Here is a 22670-nt window from a genome sequence, read left to right as displayed (position 1 = left end):
CACATTGTGAGGATTTCATGAATTTCTTTGATGGGTCTAACATGCCAATAGACATGTGTCACCCTGAGATGCTAAAAGTATAGCTACCACGTTTTTAATTTTCTTTATAATTATATAAATATATAAAACCTGTAACTGTATCTTTGCTTGCATCTATATTTATAAGTGTTTCTTCTCCCTCGACTACACTCCCTCTGCACCTGATTCTCCAGCTACACTTGGTCCCCGGGGAGGGCAGATCGCTTTCACTTACCAGCTTTGGGTGGCTCATGAAGCTCCAGGTGCTGGGGGTTTTCAGAATCTGATAGCATATTGAGGTCCCTAAAAATTAAAACAAAACATTAAGAAAAACATGGAGGAAGCCTCTGACAAAAGGTCATCTTTTTCAACTACCTTAAATTATTTTTTTCAGTAGGTAAATGAGAAGTGGTTAATGATGTAAAGCAACTCCAAAGCATGCTACCCTTCTAAACCAATATAGATTTGCAATGCTTTTAAACGTCAGAGCTGATAAAATGATTATTTAAGGTGAAATCTTTATGGATTAGAGGTAATTTCATCTTTATGTACTATACACATCCATGAAATCTAAGTGGGTTCAGGCTTTCATTTAAATGAAGCATGTTTCAATAAAAGCATGAAAGAGGAGAGCTGTTGACACAATCAGAAACTAAGTAAACTGAATTCTTTCAACTTGGATTCCAAACACAAATCTATGAAACTCGTATTCGCTTTATTTTCTAGTTACAGAAAATCTTGCTGACTGGCAAAGGTTCCACCTTAACAATTTTAAATTAAAAGAGCCATGAATAGCCAAAAAAATGGAAACCGAAAGATGGGGAAAAACTCACAGTCTTACACATATTTCTGCTTCCCCACTTTGCTGATTAATGATGCTCTGGACTTCTTCATATGTCTTAGCGGTTAAGGGAATTCCATTCCATTCCAACACCTGCATGCCTGAAAAGAATAAAAATAATAATAATAAAAAAAACTTGTGTTCTATCTCTAGTCTGGGCATGTGGGACATGGAACACATTTCTTTACATTTAAAAACCAGCTCAGCACACCATTCCAGAGAACAGCAGTTCCAAGTTCTCTGGAATATTTATACCAAAACCTTTATATAGTTCGATCACATCAACTTACCTGAGCACATAAAAGATGCATAATATAACATGCAAAATTTTGCTTTTGGAAACCTATTAAATATAATATTATCAAATGCATGCATTTTGTTCACACTGTATATAATACTAAATATATATATTACTGAGGACAATTTTGTAAAGGAAGAAAAAAAAGAAGCAATTACAACCACCAATATAATTTTCTTGTGAGAAGGAAACTCTGAGAGGAGTGTAGATTTCCATATTCTAACGTTGTAGAATACAGAAGTAAAAGAAAAAAAAATTGGGATTTCCTGCTTTTGCCCAGATGTAACAGATTGTCATTTTGTGTCTTTTTCTTCATTGTGCATCAGATATTCTAGAATAGAAGAGTAGCAGGATTGCTGCAGGAATGGCAGCCACCCGGGTCTGTAACCTGTGCAGCAGTAAAAGACCCTATGCTCAGAAAAGGCCCATGCTTGGTTTAATGCTCTGCTGTTATCTTGGAATTCTTAATGACATTTGAACGAAGAGCATATATTTTCATTTTGTGTTGGGTCCTGCAAATATGTAGCTTCCCTGGACAGGGCATTTTATTTTTTTCTATCTAGAAAGATAATTTCATATGAGAAAGAGTAACACATTAATGTTTCAATATGTTACATCTATTTCTTTTGTCCATTTTGTATGTGCTGTCAAAATAATTAAGAGGTGCATTTCTAGTATGACTCGCATTGTCTTAACATGAATAAATATGGGAGCTGAATAAATATTAGATGAAACCATCCAAGGTAGTCCCCAAATATTTGCAAAACTTTCCCAGTTTTATCAGAGATAAATGTCTGTCTTCCATAACTATGCTGTAATTTAAATCAAAAGAACTAACTGTTGGACAATTCGGTTTCTAATGGCTTTACATATACCGATGTGAAATTTCCTATTGCTCTCCATTGATTTTGATGGAAAATTCCAAACATGGTATGATTGTCTCTTTAAATCCTGCCATTTGCTATGATATGGATTGAAAATAACCCAAGCTCAGAAAGACAAATTTTGCATGTTCTCACTTATATGTGGGAGCTAAATATTAAAAATAACTGATCCCATGGAGAGTGAGAGTAGAATGCTGGTTAGCAGGAGCTGGGAAGGGGTGTAAGGGTAGCGGAAGAAGGAGGGATGGCTAATGATGTAAAAATATAGTTAGAAAGTTAGAGAGCATGAACAATATTGGATAGTACAACAGAGTCACTCCAATAAAAAATAAGGGCATACTTTAAAGTAACTAAAAGAGTGAAATTGGAATGTTCCTAACACAAAGATACATTCTTGAGGTGATAAATGCTCCAGTTAGGCTGATTTGATGTGTAGGCTTGTATCAAAACATCACATGTATCCCATAGAGATATACAACTATTATGTACTCATAATAATTAAAAATAAAAATATTAATGATCATGATGTCCATTGAAAAACATATTGTCAGTTGCAATTAAGTGAGGGAAGTGCTTTTACACTATAGTTAAATGGCAAAGCAGTCTGTAAGAGGCTCACAGAACACAAACCAAAGGACGGTTCCATAACTTACTCCAAGAAAACTTTATCTTCAGGTGGGCCTTATGTCTATTTCAACAATCCCAGGCTGTTGTACACATAAAATAAGAAAATTATGTAAAAGACAGTGACAACACTACTAAAGAAAAACGCAGCATTCTGAAGGAGGAAAACAGGAGAAAAAGCACATTTTTGAATAGATGATTTTGAATCAAAGCAAATTAAGATGTTATAGTTTAAAAATTGTATTGTCACATTTCTTCAGCAGTATATTCTATGAAAAGAAATAGGCACATTATTTTCATGCTTTTTCTGTTGCTTTTACCTGTTTGTTCTTTATATCTCAAAGTAGAGGGAGAATTTGCAAAACATAACTATCACGTAAAAGGAAAAATACTTTCAGTCATAAAAGGAAAATTATTTAGTATTCTTAATGAAATCTCTTAAAACATTATTCAGACAACCATCTTGCCTAGATATATACCTGACACCATGAACTACACGATCCACTCTGCCCCATCACAAGAGAGCTGAACTTCTTTTCCCTCCCCTCAGCTTCCCACCAGAGCCCAAAAGATTCAGCCAAGTCTTTGATCCCGGTTTGATACCCTCACCATGAGGATGATGACTGCTTCAACACAGTCATTTAGTAACACTCATCCCTTCTACTATCTCTCTAACTTCCATCAAATCCTGCAAGAAGCATATGAAAATAAGAAGTGAAATACAGGTATAACAAATCACACCTTATTTATTTCAGAAGACAGTTTTAGTAGTTGTGAAAATTAAATATGTGGTTTCAAATACAATGTATTTGAAAAATACTTAACTGTAAAATCCCATAAGCATTTTAAAAATGCTTGCAAAAATTTGTTGAAAGTTATTGTACTCTGTGAAAGTAACAAAGTAGTATTTCATCATTCAATAGGTTTTAAGGTAAGTATTCTCAAGTTTAAAGTAGATTTTTTTTTTTTTTACGCCGAGGGTGTTTTAGAAAGATTTTTGTAAGATAGTGTACACATGAATGATGATGTTTGCTACTTAGCATTATGAATAAGCTTTTTATTCTCTTTATGTTCAAATTGTAACAAATTCTGTGGTATACATTGGTCAAGGTTGAGAGTTCATGGATGATACTTCAATTCTATCCCTCAAAAGTAACTATCCTAATAGCTTCTAATAAGATAAGTAAGACATAGTTTGGATGGGCTGTACTCACACCACTGATGATTTCTTTCTCAAAATTTCATACTTAACAGGTAACTAAATACCAGCAAAGACAATAATGAAGTAATTCTAGAATTTCTAACTTCTACAAAATTAATCAACACAAAACATTATCAAGTAAATGTTCCAAAGTTCTAGGTCTATTTAATTTTGTATACTCCCTAAACTGGCAAAAGCTATTCTTATCTTTATAATATAAAATTTTATGCTATGCTATTTCTCAGTTTAACATTTGCCATTACATCAAAACATCTTATCGATTAAAATTATTCAGTAAAAATCTTAGATTATTGTACATCAAGCATATATCACACAAAAGCTCATGGATTTTATCCATTTTATTCATTCCACAAGTATTTTTCCTGTACCTCACATCTAGCAGGCACTACATAATTCGTCACTTTTGCTTATGTCTAATATTTTAAGTTGTTATAAAAATAATTGAAATAATACTGTTTCAGAAAAAATAAGAAATGTCTTGGCAATTGGTAAAGCTGATTCACAGAAAAGGAAATCCAAAAGTATTGCAAGTGTCTGAAGAAAAGCCCAGATTTGTTGGTGATTAGGAAATGCAAATCAGAGCAATAATGACGAATTACCTAAATGTCATCATATTGGAAAAAGTTAGAAACTAGAAGATGGCATGTGTTGACTAGGTTGTAGTTCAGGGGACCTTGACGTCCCCAAGGGAGACTGTTCGTACATAGAAGGTTGTTCTAGTTTATTTCTACTCTATGATGTGAAATAAATGACTAGAAATGGATTTAAAAATAAAAAAACCTTATTTACAACTTATAAACATGGAATTATTTTATTGAGAATGCAGATGAATATAACCATTCTGAAGCCCAGTCTGGCAGAATGTAGTTAAGCTCAGCACATGTGCACCCCATCACCATGTCTATTTATGGGGAGGTGAGAGTATCAGGATAAACGGTCACTGAGAGGGTAGTTACTGCAAATGATGGAAATACATGGCAGAGGTTGGAATTAACAGACACATTAGGTATTAACATGAGAGGGTGGACTCATCTTAAAATCTTCACCAGGTTAAAAATAAGAGACAAACAGGGTCTGATCTATAGGGTAGTGCCATTTATGTCAACTGAATAAATAACATGCATCTCAGAAATTATAATAGTTACTTGCAGGGAGGAGAGGGTAAAGGGAAAAGAAAATAAGATAAAAGAAAATAAATGAGTGGATAAGTGAATGGATGAAAAACACACAGGAACGAACTTTGCATGAATCAATGAGGTTGCTGTGCCCTGAAATTAGAAGCTGATGTAGCCAGGAATGCCCCTGTCCCCTCAAAAGCTCAAACCTAACTCAACTTATTTGTGATGTATTTTACAATGTCTTCCACACCAAGCTTATTTATTGTGACTATATCATTTCCTAAATTTTGACACTTGCCTGAGTCTTCTACAAAGTACCAGTAAAAGAGCAACTGAATTTGCAGCGTCCCCTGGCTGAATAGTGAACACAGCTCACAAGTGTGCCTCAGCGTTCCAAGCAATTGTCCGCATACATTGTACTAATTGCTCGTTCATTTTGAAGTCAGGCAGTGTTAATGTATGAGAAGCACAAAGATGGATGGATTTCACTTTTTAAATTTTATATATTTTTGTATTTCACAATTTTGATCTATTTATATATTAACATGAAAGACAGAAAGGTAAGGAAGAAGGATAGAAGAAAGAAAAAAGGAAAAAGGGACAAAAAAAGGAAGAGAGGAAGAGGTACAAGGACATGAAGGAGGAATCTTTAGTAAAAGGAAAAAACACGTCTTGCTTATTTACAGGAAGAGACACAGTGATAACACGACAGTCAAACCTCAGGTATGATTTCCTGAAAAAAAAAAAAAACAACTCATCTGTAAGCATAATTAATTTTTTAGTTTTTATTTATACATAATAATTGTGCATATTTATGGGGTACATATGATATTTTGTGTAATGACCTAATCAGGGTAGTTAAGATATCCATTACCTCAGACATCGATCATTTCTTTGTGTTGAGAACATTTCAAATCTTCTCTTCTAGCTATTTTGAAGTACACAAGACATTACTGTTAATTATACTTTTTCTACTATGCTCTTGGATACTAGAACTTATTCTTTCTACCTGTATTTTGTAACCAATTAATAACTTTCTATATTCCACCCCTGAAGTCTTCCCAGCCTCTGGTAATCACCATTTTACTCTCTATCTCCATGAGAACTACTTTTTTTGCTCCTACATATGAGTGAGAACATGAGCTTATTTCACACAATGATCTCCAGTTTAATCTGTGTTGCTGCAAGTGATGCGATTTCATTCTTATTTATGGCTGAATATAATTCCATGGGTACATATACCACATTTTCTTTATTTATTACTAAAATCTTACAGTTAGAAAGTATTTACTGAAGAGCTAATCTCATAATATTGCTATTTTTGCTATTATTATTATTATTGCTATTATTTTTACTCTTGGAACTTGTGTTTCAAGCAAAACTTAAAATAGATCCTCAATTTGGCTCAGCACCTGTAGCTCAGCAGCTAGGGTGCCAGCCACATGTACCATGCCTGGTAGGTTCTAACCCGGCCTGGACCTGCCAAACAACAGTGACAACTACAACAAAAAATAATAGCTGGGCACTGTGGTGGACGCCTGTAGTCCCAGTTACGTGGGCGGCTGGGGCAAGAGAATCACTTAAGCCGAAGGGTTGAGGCTGTTGTGAGCTGTGATGCGACAGTACTCGGTACCAAGGGCGTTATAGTGATACTGTCTCAAAAAAAAAAAAAAAGAAAAAAAAAAGACCCTCAATATACAAAATACATAAAAATGAAAGCAGGCCCTCACCAGTCTCCAGTTCTCACTCCTTAGGTATGTTCAGACACACTTATGGGGAAAACTGTTTCCCTGATCTTCATGAATGAATTAGGAATTTAAAATTATCTCAAAACCTGAATAACGGCATAAGAATAATTCCTATTAACTTGGACACTGTCTCTCAAGATATACAGCAAGGAAGATAATCTTAATTTTGTTTTACTGAAAATGGAATCAGAATTGGCTTAAAAATATAATATTTTTAATAATTCTAATAATAATGCTTTCAAATATAATTCTATATATGTGTGACATTTAGCATTAAAAAACTTAAAATTGGGCAGCGCCTGTGGCTCAGTCAGTAAGGCGCCGGCCCCATATACTGAGGGTGGCGGGTTCAAACCCAGCCCCAGCCAAACTTCAACCAAAAAATAGCCGGGCATTGTGGCGGGCGCTTGTAGTCCCAGCTACTTGGGAGGCTGAGGCAAGAGAATCGCTTAAGCCCAGGAGTTGGAGGTTGCTGTGAGCTGTGTGAGGCCACGGCACTCTACCGAGGGCCATAAAGTGAGACTCTGTCTCTACAAAAAAAATAAATAAATAAAAAAAATTAAAATTTACCTGTCTCTCACTCCAGCAGATACACTATTTTCATACAGATAAATACTTTTCAGAAATGTGTTTTATGAACCACCTTGCTGCTACTAGCTAACTGTTGACACTTTCCCTTTACCCTCTTCAAACTGTGCTCATGCTCAGTTTTTTCTACCTGTTGTGCCCTTGAGCAAGTTGGTTCACCCACAATCTTTGACTCCCTCTAGTGGGCTGTATTTGCTAGATAACTGCTCTAGTTTATTTTCACTCTTTGAAGGGAAAAATACAATGACCGTGACAGAATGAGAAACAAAACAAGTGTTCGTTTACAACTTACGAAAATGCAATTTTTGAGCTGCCAGTTTATATGACAAATTGAAAAATACTTTAGAATTCTAAAATTTCCATCTAGCTTTTAATTATTTTCCTTATCTATAACTCTTCCTGTCATAGTATATGCTCAAGCATAGAAATCACATCATTTAATTTTTCTTTTTTGTGCCTCCCACATTTCTTCCCAGGGCCTTCTCTGTGTCAGGTATTCAGGCTCTTTGATTGGTCATGCGGCTCCCTGGGGCTCTGTTGGTATCACCTGCCCCCAGTGTCTCTTCCTGGGCAGTGCTACATTTGTTCCTAGATTGGTTAACTCAGGGGTTGGGACGTCTAGTCTGAAGTTTGAATGTGAACTTTGGTTTAAAAATACATGCCAAGCAGAAAAATTACCTAGGGTTAAGGCCAGCTAAATCCAAAGGTGATTTAAATGCAAATGACAAAATTTTACTATATTAAATTATACATTTTCAAAATATGTGAGATGTCAAAATTTCCAGTAAAATAATAGAAGATAATAGAATTTTAAACTCATTAAAAATTCTATAAATGCAGATTTATAGAATGCAAATTCTGTAAATGTATATTCTTCCAAATTTTAAAAATATTAAATATAAATACATAGTAGTCAGGGGATGACTTTCTACTCTTTTGCTTTAAGCCACTGTATATTTTATATTGAATATAAAGTGAATGAAACAGATTGTTACACAAACTTATATTTTATAATAATATATTCTATTTCCATTCCTGGGTGGGATTGTTGACATTTAGAGAAACGTTTACATAGCTTGGACATATTTTAAAATAGCTCAGAATTAGGTAAGTTAAATTCTTTATTTGAAACTATTATTAATTTCAGGATCTTTAACAATTCACTCTCCATGTTTCTTTTCTCAATCGCATTTTTTTAGAAGAAACAGTTAAAACACCAAAGTCTGGCTTAGATAAACTCTCAAATGAAATTGAATTCTATATCTTTTAATTCTTTTCACCACATTTTGAACAGAAAAAAAATCTAAGAAATATCAATGACTACAGTTGAACTAAGTTGATCCTAACTTCTTTTCTCGGGGTGAGTACATTGAAAGCATTTAGAATCAATGGCTTCTTTACTCAAATATCTACACTAGACTTCAATCATTTAAAAAAAAAATACCATTGTTAAGTAAACAGATTCTCACATAATGTGTAGTATTAACGGTTAGCAGTAAAAATATCGCTTGTGGAGGATTTCATGAATCAAATGTGTTGTAAAAGCCTGAGCCACCACCATTCTGTAATCAGCAGTTCTCAACCTGTGGGTCGCAACCCACAGGAACTGTATTAATCCGCGGCATTAGGAAGGTTGAGAACCACTGCTAGACTAAAGCTAAAATGCAAACAAGAGCCCAGTAGATGTTCTAGTTTTAATCTCTTATGTATAAGTGGCACCTAAGAAGTGACATAACTTGTCTCACATCACACCATTAATAATAGTACATATATATGAACCTCAACCATCTCTTGGGCCAATGCTTATATCAGCAATTAGAAAACTCATTCATTTATACCAATGAAACCTACATGCTAGTCCACCAAACACAATATATTACTTATAATGCCATTTTATTAACAACACAGCATGACAATTTAGAAGTTGCATTAATTACCTGTATGCCAATATTTGAAGACTTGGACATGCAAAACCTGAAGACATTATTGAACAAACAGAAAGTTGTTTCTGTGGCATATATCATTTTATGGTGGATAAATAATGATAGTAGGGAATGAATAAAATCTGAGTGGGTCCTTTATTTCTACTCCTCAACCCACTTCTAGAAAAGAAGACAAAATCAAATTTCTTCAGGCACATTGATGGGAAATTATGTTGATCTCTGTTGGGAAGGAAAATAATAGAAGAATGAAAGGAACAGGAAATGAAGAGTCAGTGCTAAGGAGAAGATGATAGTTTCAGGTTCAAAAGAAAGTAAGGACTGGCCTTGTTCTTGCTTATGTAGACCAGGCAAGATGACATTTCTTCAAAGAAAATTTGCTATGAGTTGCCTTTAGAAAATTGTGCTTTAGATTCTGAGACTCTCATTGTAGACAAAACTACTCTTACAAAAATGTGTACAAGTTAGAGAGACACCCACTCTCAAGGAAGTGTGTTGGCTTTGACACTGTGCTCCCAAAGGCATGGGTCAATATATAGAAGCCCCAAATTCATTGTTGTAGAGTGAATAATACTTTCACTGGCAATTTCCTCAGCACATATGGGGAAGGAGATACCAAATCAACAAATAATGATTGTGATTTAATTTCTTACCAACACATCCAACACATGCAGGGAAGATTAAAACTGATTAACATTTGATTTATAGGAAAAATGTAATGGGTTTCTTATACTCCAACATAACTATTGTTAATTCATGCTTTTTAAACATAGTTGAGGTGAATAAGGAAATATAATTAGCTATGATTTGTGGACCAACTTGACAAAGATTATTGTGACAGGATTCTGTTTCTAATCATTATGACCATTAAAATAATCTAGTTTTCTAGTGCAATAATTCCTATAAGGATTGGTATAGTTGCCAAAAGTCATTCTAGGGTTAAAATTTATTGTATTTAGAATTTTATGTGTTAGTTGAAACAGAATAAATCAGAAAGTGGCTGAAGGAGGTGGAAGAAGAAATATGTGTTTGTTACTATTAATATGATTTTACTGATCCCTAGAAAATAATGTAACAGAGCTATCTAATAATAATCACATAATGTCATTTCATTTATAGTAGATTGGAGTTTATAAAGAAAAGCTTATGAACTTATAAACTTCAATCTACTTCAACTCAGATGGCTTTTCTTAGTTCAATTTCCCAATTAATTTTGTTAAAATGCCCAGAGTAGAAGCTTTTTACTAACTTTCTAATAAAATTATAGTAACAGATTAATACTGTCTGCTATAGTTCGAATGTTCCCTTCAAAACTCATGCTGAAATTTGAGTTGCCAATGTAAGTTTTGAGAGTAGGACGGGCCTTTAAGAGGTGAGTAGTTCTTAAGATCTCTGCCCTCACAAATGAATTAATGCCAATATCACAAGAGTGGGTTAGTTATCGCAGGAGTAGATTTCTGATAAAAAGTATGAGTTTAGCCTGACTAGGATTTATCATTGGAATACAAGATTGGTCTAATGTACAAAAATCAATGAATATAATACTTCGCATGGACAAAATAAACAAAAACTATACACGAATCCCAATAAATGTAGAAAAGCATTTGAAAACTTCCACATCATTTCATGACACAAACTCTTAACAAATTACATGTAGAAAGAATATACCAAAATAATAAAGGTCATACATGACAGGCTCACAACCTAATATCATACAAAATGGTGAAAAGTTGAACGTTTTCCTCTAAGGCATGGGTATGCACTTTCACCAGCTCTATCCAACGTAGTACTGAAAGTTCTAGTCAGAGAAAGTAGGCAAGAAAAAGAAATAAAAGGTGTCTGTATTAAGGACAATTGGATGCCAGACATTCTGTAGGTTTGGTATATCACATAGGAAATGTTTTTTTTTTTTTTTTGGTTTTTAGCCGGGGCTGGGTTTGAAATGGTCTCTTTTTGCAGATGACATGCTTTTACAATATATAGAAAACCCTAAAGATGCCACCAAATTATTATTATCATTAATAAAATTCAGTGATGTTACAAGACATAAAATCAATATACAAAGATCAGGTGAATTTCTATACACTAACAAAAAACTATGTGAAAAAGAAATCAAGAAAAAAATTCCACTTACAACAGATACAAAAGTGAAAATACTTGGGAATACAGTTAGCCAAGGAGGTGAATGATCTGTACACTGAAAACCTTAAGACACTGATGAAAGAAATTCAAGACACAAATAAAGGAAAAAATATTGTATGCCTATGGATTGGAAGAATTCATATTGTCAGAACATCCACACTAAGCAAAGTGTTCTATAGATTGAGTGTAACTCTTATAAAAATTCTGATGACTTTTTTATAGAAATGGAAAAAATAATACTAAAATTCATGTGGAACCAAAAAAGATTCTGAATAGCTAGACCAATCTTGAGAAAGAATAAAAATAGAGGCATGACATTTTCTGATTTCAAATTGTATTTCAAAATTATTGTAATCAAAACAGTATGGCAGTGGTTCTCAACCTTCCTAATGCCATGGCCCTTTAATACAGTTCCTGTGAGTTGCGATCCACAGGTTGAAACTGCTGCAGTATGGTTTTGTCATTAAAAGAGACTCATAGACCAGTGAAACAGAATTAAAATCCCGAGTATAGATCCACATATTTATGGGCAACTAATCTTGGACAGGGCCATCAAAAATACACAATAGAGAAAAGAGTTTCTTCCATAAATGGTATTGTAAAAATTGGATATCCAAATGCAAAAGAATGACATTGTATTCCTATCTTAATGCCATTCAGAAAATTAACTAGACATGGATTAAAGACTTAAATATAAAATCTGAAATCACAAAATTCCTAGAAAAAAACATAGGAAAAAAAATCTCCATAACATTTATCTTGGCAAAAGTCTTTCCAATAGGACAACCAAAGTGCAAGCAATACAAGCAAAAATAAATAAATGGAACTATATAAAACCTAAAGCTTCTGCATAGTAAAGGAAATAATCAAAAAACTAAAAAGGCAGCTTATGGAATGGGAGAAAAACTTTGTAAAGCATATGTGTAATAAGTGGTTAATAGCTAAAATATGTAAATAATTCATACGCAAAACAAAGCAAATAATTTTATTTAAAAAAGAACAAAGGGCCTAAATACTTATTTTTCCAAAGAAAAATTGCTCACCATCACTAAGCATCAGTAAAAGGCAAATCAAATCCATAATGAGATGTAAATTTACATGTTATAATGGCTATTACCAAAAAGTCAAATAATGGGCGGCACCTGTGGCTCAGTGAGTAGGGCGCCAGCCCCATATATAGAGGGTGGCGGGTTCAAAACCCAGCCCTGGCCAAACTGCAACAAAAAATAGCTGGGCACTGTGGCGGATGCCTGTAGTCCCAGCTACTCGGGAGGCTGAGGCAAGAGAAATGCCTAGGCCCAAGAGATGGAGACTGCTGTGAGCTGTGACATCACAGCGCTCTACAGAGGGTGACAAAGTGAGAATCTTTGTCTCTAATTTAAAAAAAAAAAAGGTCAAATAATAACAAGTGTTCACAAGGATGTAAAGAAAAGAGAAACTTTGTATACTATTTTTGGGAATGTAAATTCATAACATCCATTTTGAAAAATAATATGGAGGTTTCTCAAAAAATTAGAAATAGAACTGCCATAGCAACCCCACCGTTAGGTATATATTTGAAGTAAATGAATTCAGTATCTCTTAAAGAGGTACCTGCACACTGCGGTTCATTGCAGCATTATTCACAATAGCCAAGACATGGAAACAACATAAGTGTCAGTTACTGGATGAAGAGGTAAAGAAAATATGTGATATATGTGTACTTATATACATGGGTGTATACTGTTAATGGAATATTATTCATTAATAAAAAAAGAAAGAAATCCTGCTATTTTATGACATCATAGATGATACTCAAGGGTATTATAAGTGAAATATATAAGACAGAGAAAGATATCTCACTTGTATGCAGAATCTAAAAATGTCAAACTTACAGAATGATGGTTGTGAGGGAAAGAGAGATGGAGGGAATGGGAGATGTTGGTTAAAAGGTACAAACTTCTGAGGCGTAAGTTCTGGGGATATGATGTCCATAGTACTGACAGTAAACAAAACTATATTGCATATTTAAGATTTTCTAAGACAGTAGATCTTAAATATTTTTGCCAATAAAATAAGGGAGCCATGTGAGGCGATGCATGTGTTTAATTAGTGTGATTGCAATAATCATTTTACATTATATATGCATATAAATAAAAATTTAAGAAGAAAGTGATAAAGTAATAGCAGTCTTTGAGGAAAACTAAAAATTATTATTGCTTATCTTTGAGGCAGTAACACTATATTGTTATTACCAATGGTGTAATCTAAATTAAAAGGGTGAAGTTTTGATATATAATTTCTTTCCTCATTAGAAGTGTCAAAAGATATAAATAACATAGAGAAGCCATTTCAAACAATAAAAAATCAGTAACCGTTTAATCATCCTGAGAGAATCTTTAAAGAAATAAAGCAAATTATGTTTCAAGTTACTCCATAAGAAGTGTCAATATCCTGTTCTTCACACCAGAAATAAGCATTAGAAAATAATTCCCTTTGGCTTGATATGTGTTCAATAAATAACAAATGACATTTGATGGTTGAATTCCATTCATTGATTTTTCCATTGTAAAACAAGAATTGTCCAAGAAGAAAATAGTTTAACAGCAATTGATCTGCCAACTGTATAAAGCAAAACTTAACTACTTTCCCTCCAGCTCTCTAAAATTCATGTAGAAAAATTATTTCTCTAACTGACATGCCAACATAATCAAAACCCTAAGAAATGGCAATATAATCCTGTATGAATTAAGGAGATCTTTCATATATCTACCTGTTACATATACAACTTTGATTATAAGAAGCTTTCAGTCAAAAAGAATAAAATTAGACCTGCTTCACTTGCGTTAACACTTGAGGTATTAATAAAGAGAGCCAACATAGGACTCTAAAAAAGAAAGAAAACTAATTTTGCTCACTTTTTCTCATTTTACCTTCATAACGATCCAGCAAAATAGGTAGAGTAAGTATAGACCTATTTTCCAAGAGGAAAATCTTAAGGGCAGGAAACCACATTTAGGAGCAGTTTGAAAAGTGAGGTTCCATATTTCTCATCTAAGGTCAGGAATATTGGTATTCTAAAGATTTCTTTTATCTTTAAGTTATGCAGCATATTCAATTATGAAATTTTGGCTATTGTACAGTGTGGCCATAAAGTTTGTATGCAATGTTTAAATTTCACATGAACTTTATGACCATCTTGTACAGCTAATATTTTAGATTTAAGTGCATAATCAATACACATAAGTGCATTTAACCATGATCAATCTAATAACATCAGGTCCACAAATATGTGGTCAGCATCTGCCAAAGAGAGGGCTAGATTCTGAGATGCTGGGTTACTAGTAGTAATCAATTACAACATTAGATGTGAGTTCTATAAAGCGCAGGAACGTCAGGAACAAATACTCAGAAGGTAAACGAGATTATGGCTCCAGGATCCGTCTGGGGCTGGTGGGTGTGGAGCTGCAAGGTGTGGGTGGGGTTGGATGAAGATGAGTTAGAAAGGGCTGGTATATGTTATAAGAGATACTGTAGTTATCATTGTACGAGGACTCAATTCATTTGTTAATATTAAGACTTAAAAGGAAAGATATGCAATAATCAGATTTTCATCTTACCAACACTCTGCCATTTGGGGGATATCTGTATTTCTTCCCCAGCTTTATCAGATTAGTGTCATTTTCTTTCTATGTTTTCTCCATATCTTGCACCTTAAAACTCTTATTGTTACCCTCCATACACTTTAATTTATTCATTTACATAATTGTCTCCATTGCTGTTCTGTGACATTGTATATTCGTGCTAGGTATGTGTATATTTGCCGAATGAAAGAACGGAATCAGTGACAGACTGTAAGATATTTTGTATTCACAGTACATATGTTTGATGAATGAATGAATGCATGAATGAATGAAAGCAATCAGAGACAGATTGGAAGCTGGGAGACTAGTTAAGAAACTAGGCATTCAAAACAGCAAATGATTTTACATTTTTATGTTAAATGCAATCTTCAGGACATACTGTCATGCTGAAAAAATAGAATTGCTGAGAATCAGTTCTTCCAATCAGTACAGTAGTTATATCCATTTTTTCACAGTTCATTAATGTAAACTAAGCACTCGAAAACATTAAGAGATATTATTCTCTTCTGTTTTCCCAAAATGCTTAAGGTGGTACTGATACAGGTATGATTTTCACGCATAAAGTAGTACTACAGTGATTTTCTTCCATAAACATTGGTTCTTGTCAATAAGCACCAAAACAGTATCATTCTTTCAGATTCATTGAAAGTAAATTTTCATGTCTTGACATGTTAATATGTGGCTCTTGGCCATCTTTTCTTCTACTGAGATATAAAATACAAATGATAAGAAAGAAATAATAGGTACAAAAAAGTACTGCTCTTCCACTTGTAGAACCACAAAAATATAATTTAAATAATATCATTACTAGTAAATGATATGCATTCATTGGATGCCAGACATTCTGTAGGTTTGGTATATCACATAGGAAATTTCTTTTTTTTTTTTTTGGTTTTTAGCCGGGGCTGGGTTTGAACCCGCCACCTCCGGCATATGGGACCGGCGTCCTACTCCTTGAGCCACAGGCGCCGCCCTACATAGGAAATTTTTTAATAAATGGTGAAGTGATTTTGGCTTACTAAATGTCAATAGCATGTGTAGGAACAAATGAATGAACATGTTGCGATAATTTTCACTGAGATAAAACTTAGCAGGCACACTATGTCCATATGTGTATACCTGCATTTCTCTACCTACCTACCTATCAAAATCATAGCTATTTCTCAACACCTCCTCTGTCTATTCCCACCTTACTCTGATAGCCGTATCTCACGTTTGGGTTGTTTCTATAGCTTCCTAATTAGTCTCCTTGCTTCTATTTTTGCCCCTTTCAAACTGTTCTTAATACAGTGTAAGGGTGATTCTATTTAAATGTCATTTGGCTGGTGTCAGGTCAGTGGCTTCTCATTTCACACTAGTAGAAATTAAAGTCCTCACACTGGCCTATGAGGTCCAGCCCTGTTAACTTCTCTGACCAGCTTTATTGCCATGTTCTGTCCTGCGTGCTCAAGCAGTTCCAGCCACACTGGCCTCCTTTCTGTCTCACCGTTCTTGGCACGGACAAGGCATATTCTTGCTTACGGCTTTTGCCTTTGTCTTTTCTCTCCCTATGCTGCAGACAATTAGATCCATCCTTCCTCCCCTTGATTGCTTTATTAACTTCTTCACGAGGCCTTCTTGGATAACCCCATCTCAAATTGCAACCCTACCCTTTACCTGCCATACATATTCTCCTTGCTATATTCTTTTCCTTAGCATTTATCATCATTTAATATATGGCATTTATAAATAACTTTGTTCTTTTCTGTTTTAGCTATTAGAATGTAAGGTCAATGCTTTTTTTCATTAAAGTCCCTACTGGCCAAAAAGAGAGATTGTTTCATATAGTAATACACTAGAATTAGTTTTTGAAAAGAATGAATGGATCAATGATGGCCCTCAGCACACTCAAGTACTGTGTCTAATAGTGACCTGGAGCTTGGGAATGAATAGAGAGTAAATAAAAAACAAAAGCAGCCTAAGGGAAAACAAAGGCAATCTTAGTTTCTTCCACAACTCTCAGAGAAATTTAATATATACATATATAAAACATCGTTAATTTAAGTTTCTCAGATAGTAAAGTAAAAACCCATGTTTGTCTAGGCAGCACCTGTGGCTCAAAGGAGTAGGGCACTGGCCCCATATGCCGGAGGTGGCGGGTTCAAACCCAGCCCCAGCCAGAAACTGCAAAAAAACAAACAAACAACAACAATAAAAAAACACCTGTGTTCGTCTAGAACAACGGTTCTCAACCTATGGGTTGCGACCCACAGGAATTGTATTAAAGGGCTGGGGCATTAGGAAGGTTGAGAACCACTGGTCTAGAATATTGTTTACAGTTCAGTGCTGATCACTGTTATCTGGAATGTATTAATATTCTGTAACTATGTTGAACTCTTAAAAAAGTAATAAATGCGATCAATGAAAGCCTTGGAAGATCTGTATAGTTTTTGTACAATATCTTACCCTTAAGAACTTAAGGACTGCTCTTAGAAATTACTTCAAGCTACCTGGAATTCATTGAGGAGGTGCGGAGACTAATCTGTAAGCTCTGCTTAGTCATGGTACAGATTCTCATATATGCAAAATTGACCACTGTATTCTGCATTTCTTTATTTCTGTATTTCTTTTAATCAAACTAAAAGAATACACATCAAAATTTACACAACCAAACATCACTAAAAAGAAAAGCTTTGCTCCATAAAAGTATACTTCACCTAGAATTTCAGATTTATTTATATTTAAAAAAAATGTTTTAGACCTTGATCAAATTTTTCCTCTGCAATGGATATTTTATACCTACTGCCTTTCTAGACTGTAAGCATTTTGATAATAAGGAAGTACCAGAGCATTCTATATCGTTTTAAAATGCAGCTGCATACAGTGGTTACGTGAGTGTTTTACTCCATTCGCACTATTCCATATTCCTAATCCTGTGTTCTCACTTACTACTCTGCTCACAACAACCATCTCTCTGAACTTCCTGCTTGGTACCTTTATCCTCCTCTTCAGTTTTTTACCACTTTGCATAAGCAAGTTTTTATATTTTGCAGTAAGCACCTCAAAATCCTCCAGCAATTAAAAACAACAACAACAACAACATTTCATGTAGGGATGAATACAGGTTTTGTAAAGACTGAAGCTTATGCAAATTTATGAAAAAAGGTAAATTACTAACACAAAATTGAATTTGAATGATTATCTGTTAAACAGGGTAAAGAAACAAAAACACATTGCAAATGTTAGAAAGCTGACAAATATCACAAACATTATGTATTTTTAAGCCTCTCCTGGAACCTTGTCAGGGTCTGTAAGGGAGGGAGAAGCCCTGGGACTTGAGTCTTTAGTCGTGATCTACTCTCTTCTTGTCTCACTTATTCTTTCATCGTTAATTAATTTCACGTTCTGCATTTTAGTACTTGGGTTTCTATCTTGTAATTGCTCGCACACTACTGCCTTATCTCTCACTTCCTAGGGCCACATATTAACATGTCAAGACATGAAAATTTATTTTCAATGAATCTGAAAGATTGATACTGTTTTGGTGCTTATTGACAAGAACCAATGTTTATGGAAGAAAATCATTGTAGTACTACTTTTAGGATACAGTGTATCCTAAAAACAATACATTACAACCTACCAGCCCAGGTGCCAGCAATTTGTATTTTTCTTCCCAGATGACCATTTTCTAAATATTTTTTAGAAAATATTTCTATCAATATAGAACATCATCTTGTGTCAGGTGTCCCTAACACACCGGCTTTAGGGAATTTTGAGAAGGCTCATGCTAATGAGCAATCCGTACCTGATAATCCCCCTGGAACAAGAACAAGGAAGCTCACTCATCTGTGTGCTGTTTCTTGGTCTCCAACCTTGATCATTGCCATGCCATCTGTAACATATGTCTCTAAAGGTGTAATCTCCCTTCACATTTTTCCAGAAGATAAAGTACCTTATGAGTCTTTAGGTTCAATGCTAAAACACAGTGTGTTTCTCTGCTTTGATAAAGGGTCACACTAGCTGTTGATGAAAAGTACCAGTGCAGACACTGAGTCGTCTGAGTCTTAAAACATGATTCTGTTCATTAACAAGATGTGTTTTAAGTGACCAAGAAAATCATATGAGTGGATATTTATGAAACCAATGTCTATAAATTTTAATCAGAACCCAAGGTTTACTGATTAACATATTGTTGATAAAAAAATTTAGAAGTCTTTTAAAAGATCAGTAAAAATTCTGATTTTATAGTTGAGAGTTGATACACTTACATGAAAATTGACTTGATTCAGGTATTATAATTTCTCTTATGTGTGGGCTTGGTGTTTAAAATGATATAGTATGTATATTATATTATTATATCAGATACTTGTGAAAGTCTGATCTTTGTAAGAGTAAGTCATTTAGGAAAATAATGTTACCTATCCTTAACAAAGTCACTTCTATAGCTAGTCTATTGCTTGAAATTATAAAAGACAGCAGTTCTTGCATCCTCTTTGTAACTCTGTCAATGAGATCTTGAAATCTCTTAATTGTGCAGATGAGATAAAAGGAGACTCAGAAAACACAATTGCCTAAAGTCATGAAGATAGCAGTAATTCAAAGTTTTCTTATTGAAGTTTAATGATTTATCCATCAGAAATATTATATGTTCATGTAACTCCTCAGAGATCAGAGCTGACCAAGCTCTGATTATGTTTTATGCGAGTCCGGATAAAGGGATACAGAATTCAAATCTAGCATCACAAATAAATATTCTTACTACCTGAGATCTTGAAAGTTGAAAGTAAGCATACTTTTTCTTCCACCACTTACAAAGTTCCAGGCACAGAACTATATGTTTCTGATATATCATGTCTAAATCAGATAACATAATTTTGCTAAGACTATTAGCTCAGTCTTCCAACTCAGAACAACCTGATACTAAAAGTTAAAAAACATACCCAGGCAGTAAATACCAGAGCTGGATGTAAATTCTGATCTAACTCTAAAAACATGCTGTTTGCTAATAATTTGGGATACTAAAGCAATGTCTTGTTGAAGATTAGGTATGGATATTAAAATGAGTTTAGTGTCCTTGCTTCCAAAATACCCACTCCAATTTCACAAAAAAAATGCAGCCTATTCTCCAGCATATTAGTTAGACAATTCTAGAAATTGAACTACAAAAACAATTGCTCAGCAAGAAAGAATATAACTGAACACACATGCATATTTTGAAGTATGGCACCCTTTTTGATGAAAGTATAATTCAGGTAAGTATACCGTGTAAAATTTTGTTTTCTTGTTTCATCAGGTACATGATGAATCAAATATCATTCTCCTTTGATAGATTTTAAAATAAGTGGTTAAAGGAAAGACATATGTTTCTTTGTCCTGGCAACAGAACTCATCACTAACATCCTGATGTGATAACTGTCTGGTATCAGTGTATCTTAAAAACAATACGTTACAACCTACCAGCCCAGGTGCCAACAATTCGTATTTTTCTTCCCAGATGACCATTTTCTAAATATTTTTTAGAAAATATTTCTATCAATATAGAACATCATCTTGTGTCACATGTCCCTAACACACCGGCTTTAGGGAATTTTGAGAAGGCTCATGCTAATGAGCAATCCGTACCTGATAATCCCCCTGGAACAAGAACAAGGAAGCTCACTCATCTGTGTGCTGTTTCTTGGTCTCCAACCTTGGTCATTGCCATGCCATCTGTAACATATGCCAAAAAAGCATAAGCAGAAATAGAGACTTTCTTGCCTAGGAACATTCTCCTTATGTTACACTGGAATGTGTCCGCTAACAATGCTACTAGAATTAGCTCTTCTACCAGAAACTTCTTCGTGACAGGGAACTCCAGAGGCCAATTTCTAAAATCAAAACCACCACTCCAAAAACAGCTAACTTTACCTTCACTTCAATCACCAATTGATTCTCAACAATAAATCCAACACCATTTTCTTACCAGAAATCCTGTCAGCTCATCTTTTAGAAAAGGAACCAGCTACCTGGACCAATATCGATCACCTACTCTAAAACAACTAAAAACTAAGAATTTAAAAATACCTACCACTTAGAACTCATGCTACAGGAAAATTTATTCACAATGATGTTTTTCTCATTTCTTTATAGGTCTAATGGCCTGGGAGACACTAACTTGCCATGTAGCTCTGGCTAAATCCACAAGGAGACATTGAATATCACTGGTTTCAGCTTTGCAATCTTGTATGCTGTGCTTCCACAGATTCATCGAGAAGATTCCTGCATCTAAATTCAGATTTTATTTTATTTATTTATAAATATGATGTTATCTTTCTTTTTTCTTTTTTTGGGGAATCATTGAGCGTACAATGAGCCGGGTTATACTGTTTGCATTTGCTGGGTGAAGACCCTTTATTAATAGTGTTCTGCCCCCAAGAGGTGTGTCATATCCTGTGGCCCCACGCCCTCCTTCCCTCTCTCCCCTCCTCCATTGCCCCTCCCCCACACATACAGGCATCAATTGTCCTCATATAAGAATTGAGTACATTGGATTCTTGCTTCTCCATTCTTGTGATGCTTTACTAAGAAGAATGTATTTCAATTCTATCCAAATTAATACAAAAGATGTAAACTCACCATCCTTTTTAGTGGCTATATAGCATTCCATGGTATACATATACCACAGCTTGTTAATCCATTTCTGGATGGTGGGCATTTAGGTTGTTTCCACAATTTGGCAATTGTAAATTGAGTTGCAATAAATTTAATGGTATATTCCTATCTTAGCATGAAACAGCTTTCCTAAATTTTCCAAATGAGTTTGATTTAATTATCAATTACACTAATACAAATAGAATTATCTTCAGAAGATTTTTATTAAATTAATTTAGAGTTAGAAATGTATCAATAAACAAACAATTGTTGTGGGGTTATTGGATAAAAGATATTTACTTTTTATAAATTCATTATTCTCTTATGAAGATTATTGAAATTTTGAAAGTATCCTGATAGTAATGTATTTCATAATTATAATGTTATAACAGAGAAAACTAGGAAAAAATTTAATTTGGAGAACTAGTTCAAGAAATCCAGTGATTGAATTGTACATAAAGGATTAAATTTAGCCCCAGATACTTCCTCAACAGAATTTTATTTTATTTATATGTTCTACTCTGCCTATCTGGAGACATAACATTGTTATAAATTAATATGAAACCTAAATTATTTTAAATTAATATGAAACCTAAATTATTCTAAAGTTTAACATTTGCTATATATGTATTTTTTTATGTCCTAACTTTATTGTATTGATTCAGAAAATAATTACTAAATCTCTAGGTTGAACAAAGGCTCTCCATTGTGAACTTGTAAAACTATGTAAAAAATTATTGTTTGTCCAAATTAATCTGTCCCTTTCATGTAATCACACTCTAATTTCAACATAGATTGTCATGAAAATTGACAAGTTGAATCTATATTTTATATGCAAGATCAAAGAGTAAAATATTATTCCAAAAGATCATTGAAGAACAACAACATGATAGATCCACCTACCATATGTCAGGACTCAATATAAAGATATTATAATTAAAAGAGTGCAATAGTGGTATAGGGATAGACAAATAGTCCAGTAAGAATAAGTAAATAGATCAGAATACAGAATTCA

The 22670-nt window shown here is 34.0% G+C and overlaps 1 protein-coding gene across 1 annotated transcript in view; it reads right to left on the bottom strand.

The window, feature by feature from the left end:
- The window catches only part of PCLO (piccolo presynaptic cytomatrix protein), a 376239-nt gene that overhangs the window by 88498 nt on the left and 265071 nt on the right, over nucleotides 1–22670 (bottom strand). Inside the window, exons 11-12 of the mRNA XM_053609602.1 lie at nucleotides 852–960; nucleotides 254–321 (exon numbers count right to left, since the gene is read on the bottom strand). Of these exons, the coding sequence (XP_053465577.1) occupies nucleotides 254–321; nucleotides 852–960 (177 nt within the window). The remainder of the gene's footprint in view (nucleotides 1–253; nucleotides 322–851; nucleotides 961–22670) is intronic.

The sequence above is a fragment of the Nycticebus coucang genome, chromosome 11, assembly GCF_027406575.1.
Source record: "Nycticebus coucang isolate mNycCou1 chromosome 11, mNycCou1.pri, whole genome shotgun sequence".
Classification (NCBI taxonomy): domain Eukaryota; kingdom Metazoa; phylum Chordata; class Mammalia; order Primates; family Lorisidae; genus Nycticebus; species Nycticebus coucang.
This window is presented reverse-complemented; position numbering and strand designations above follow the sequence as displayed.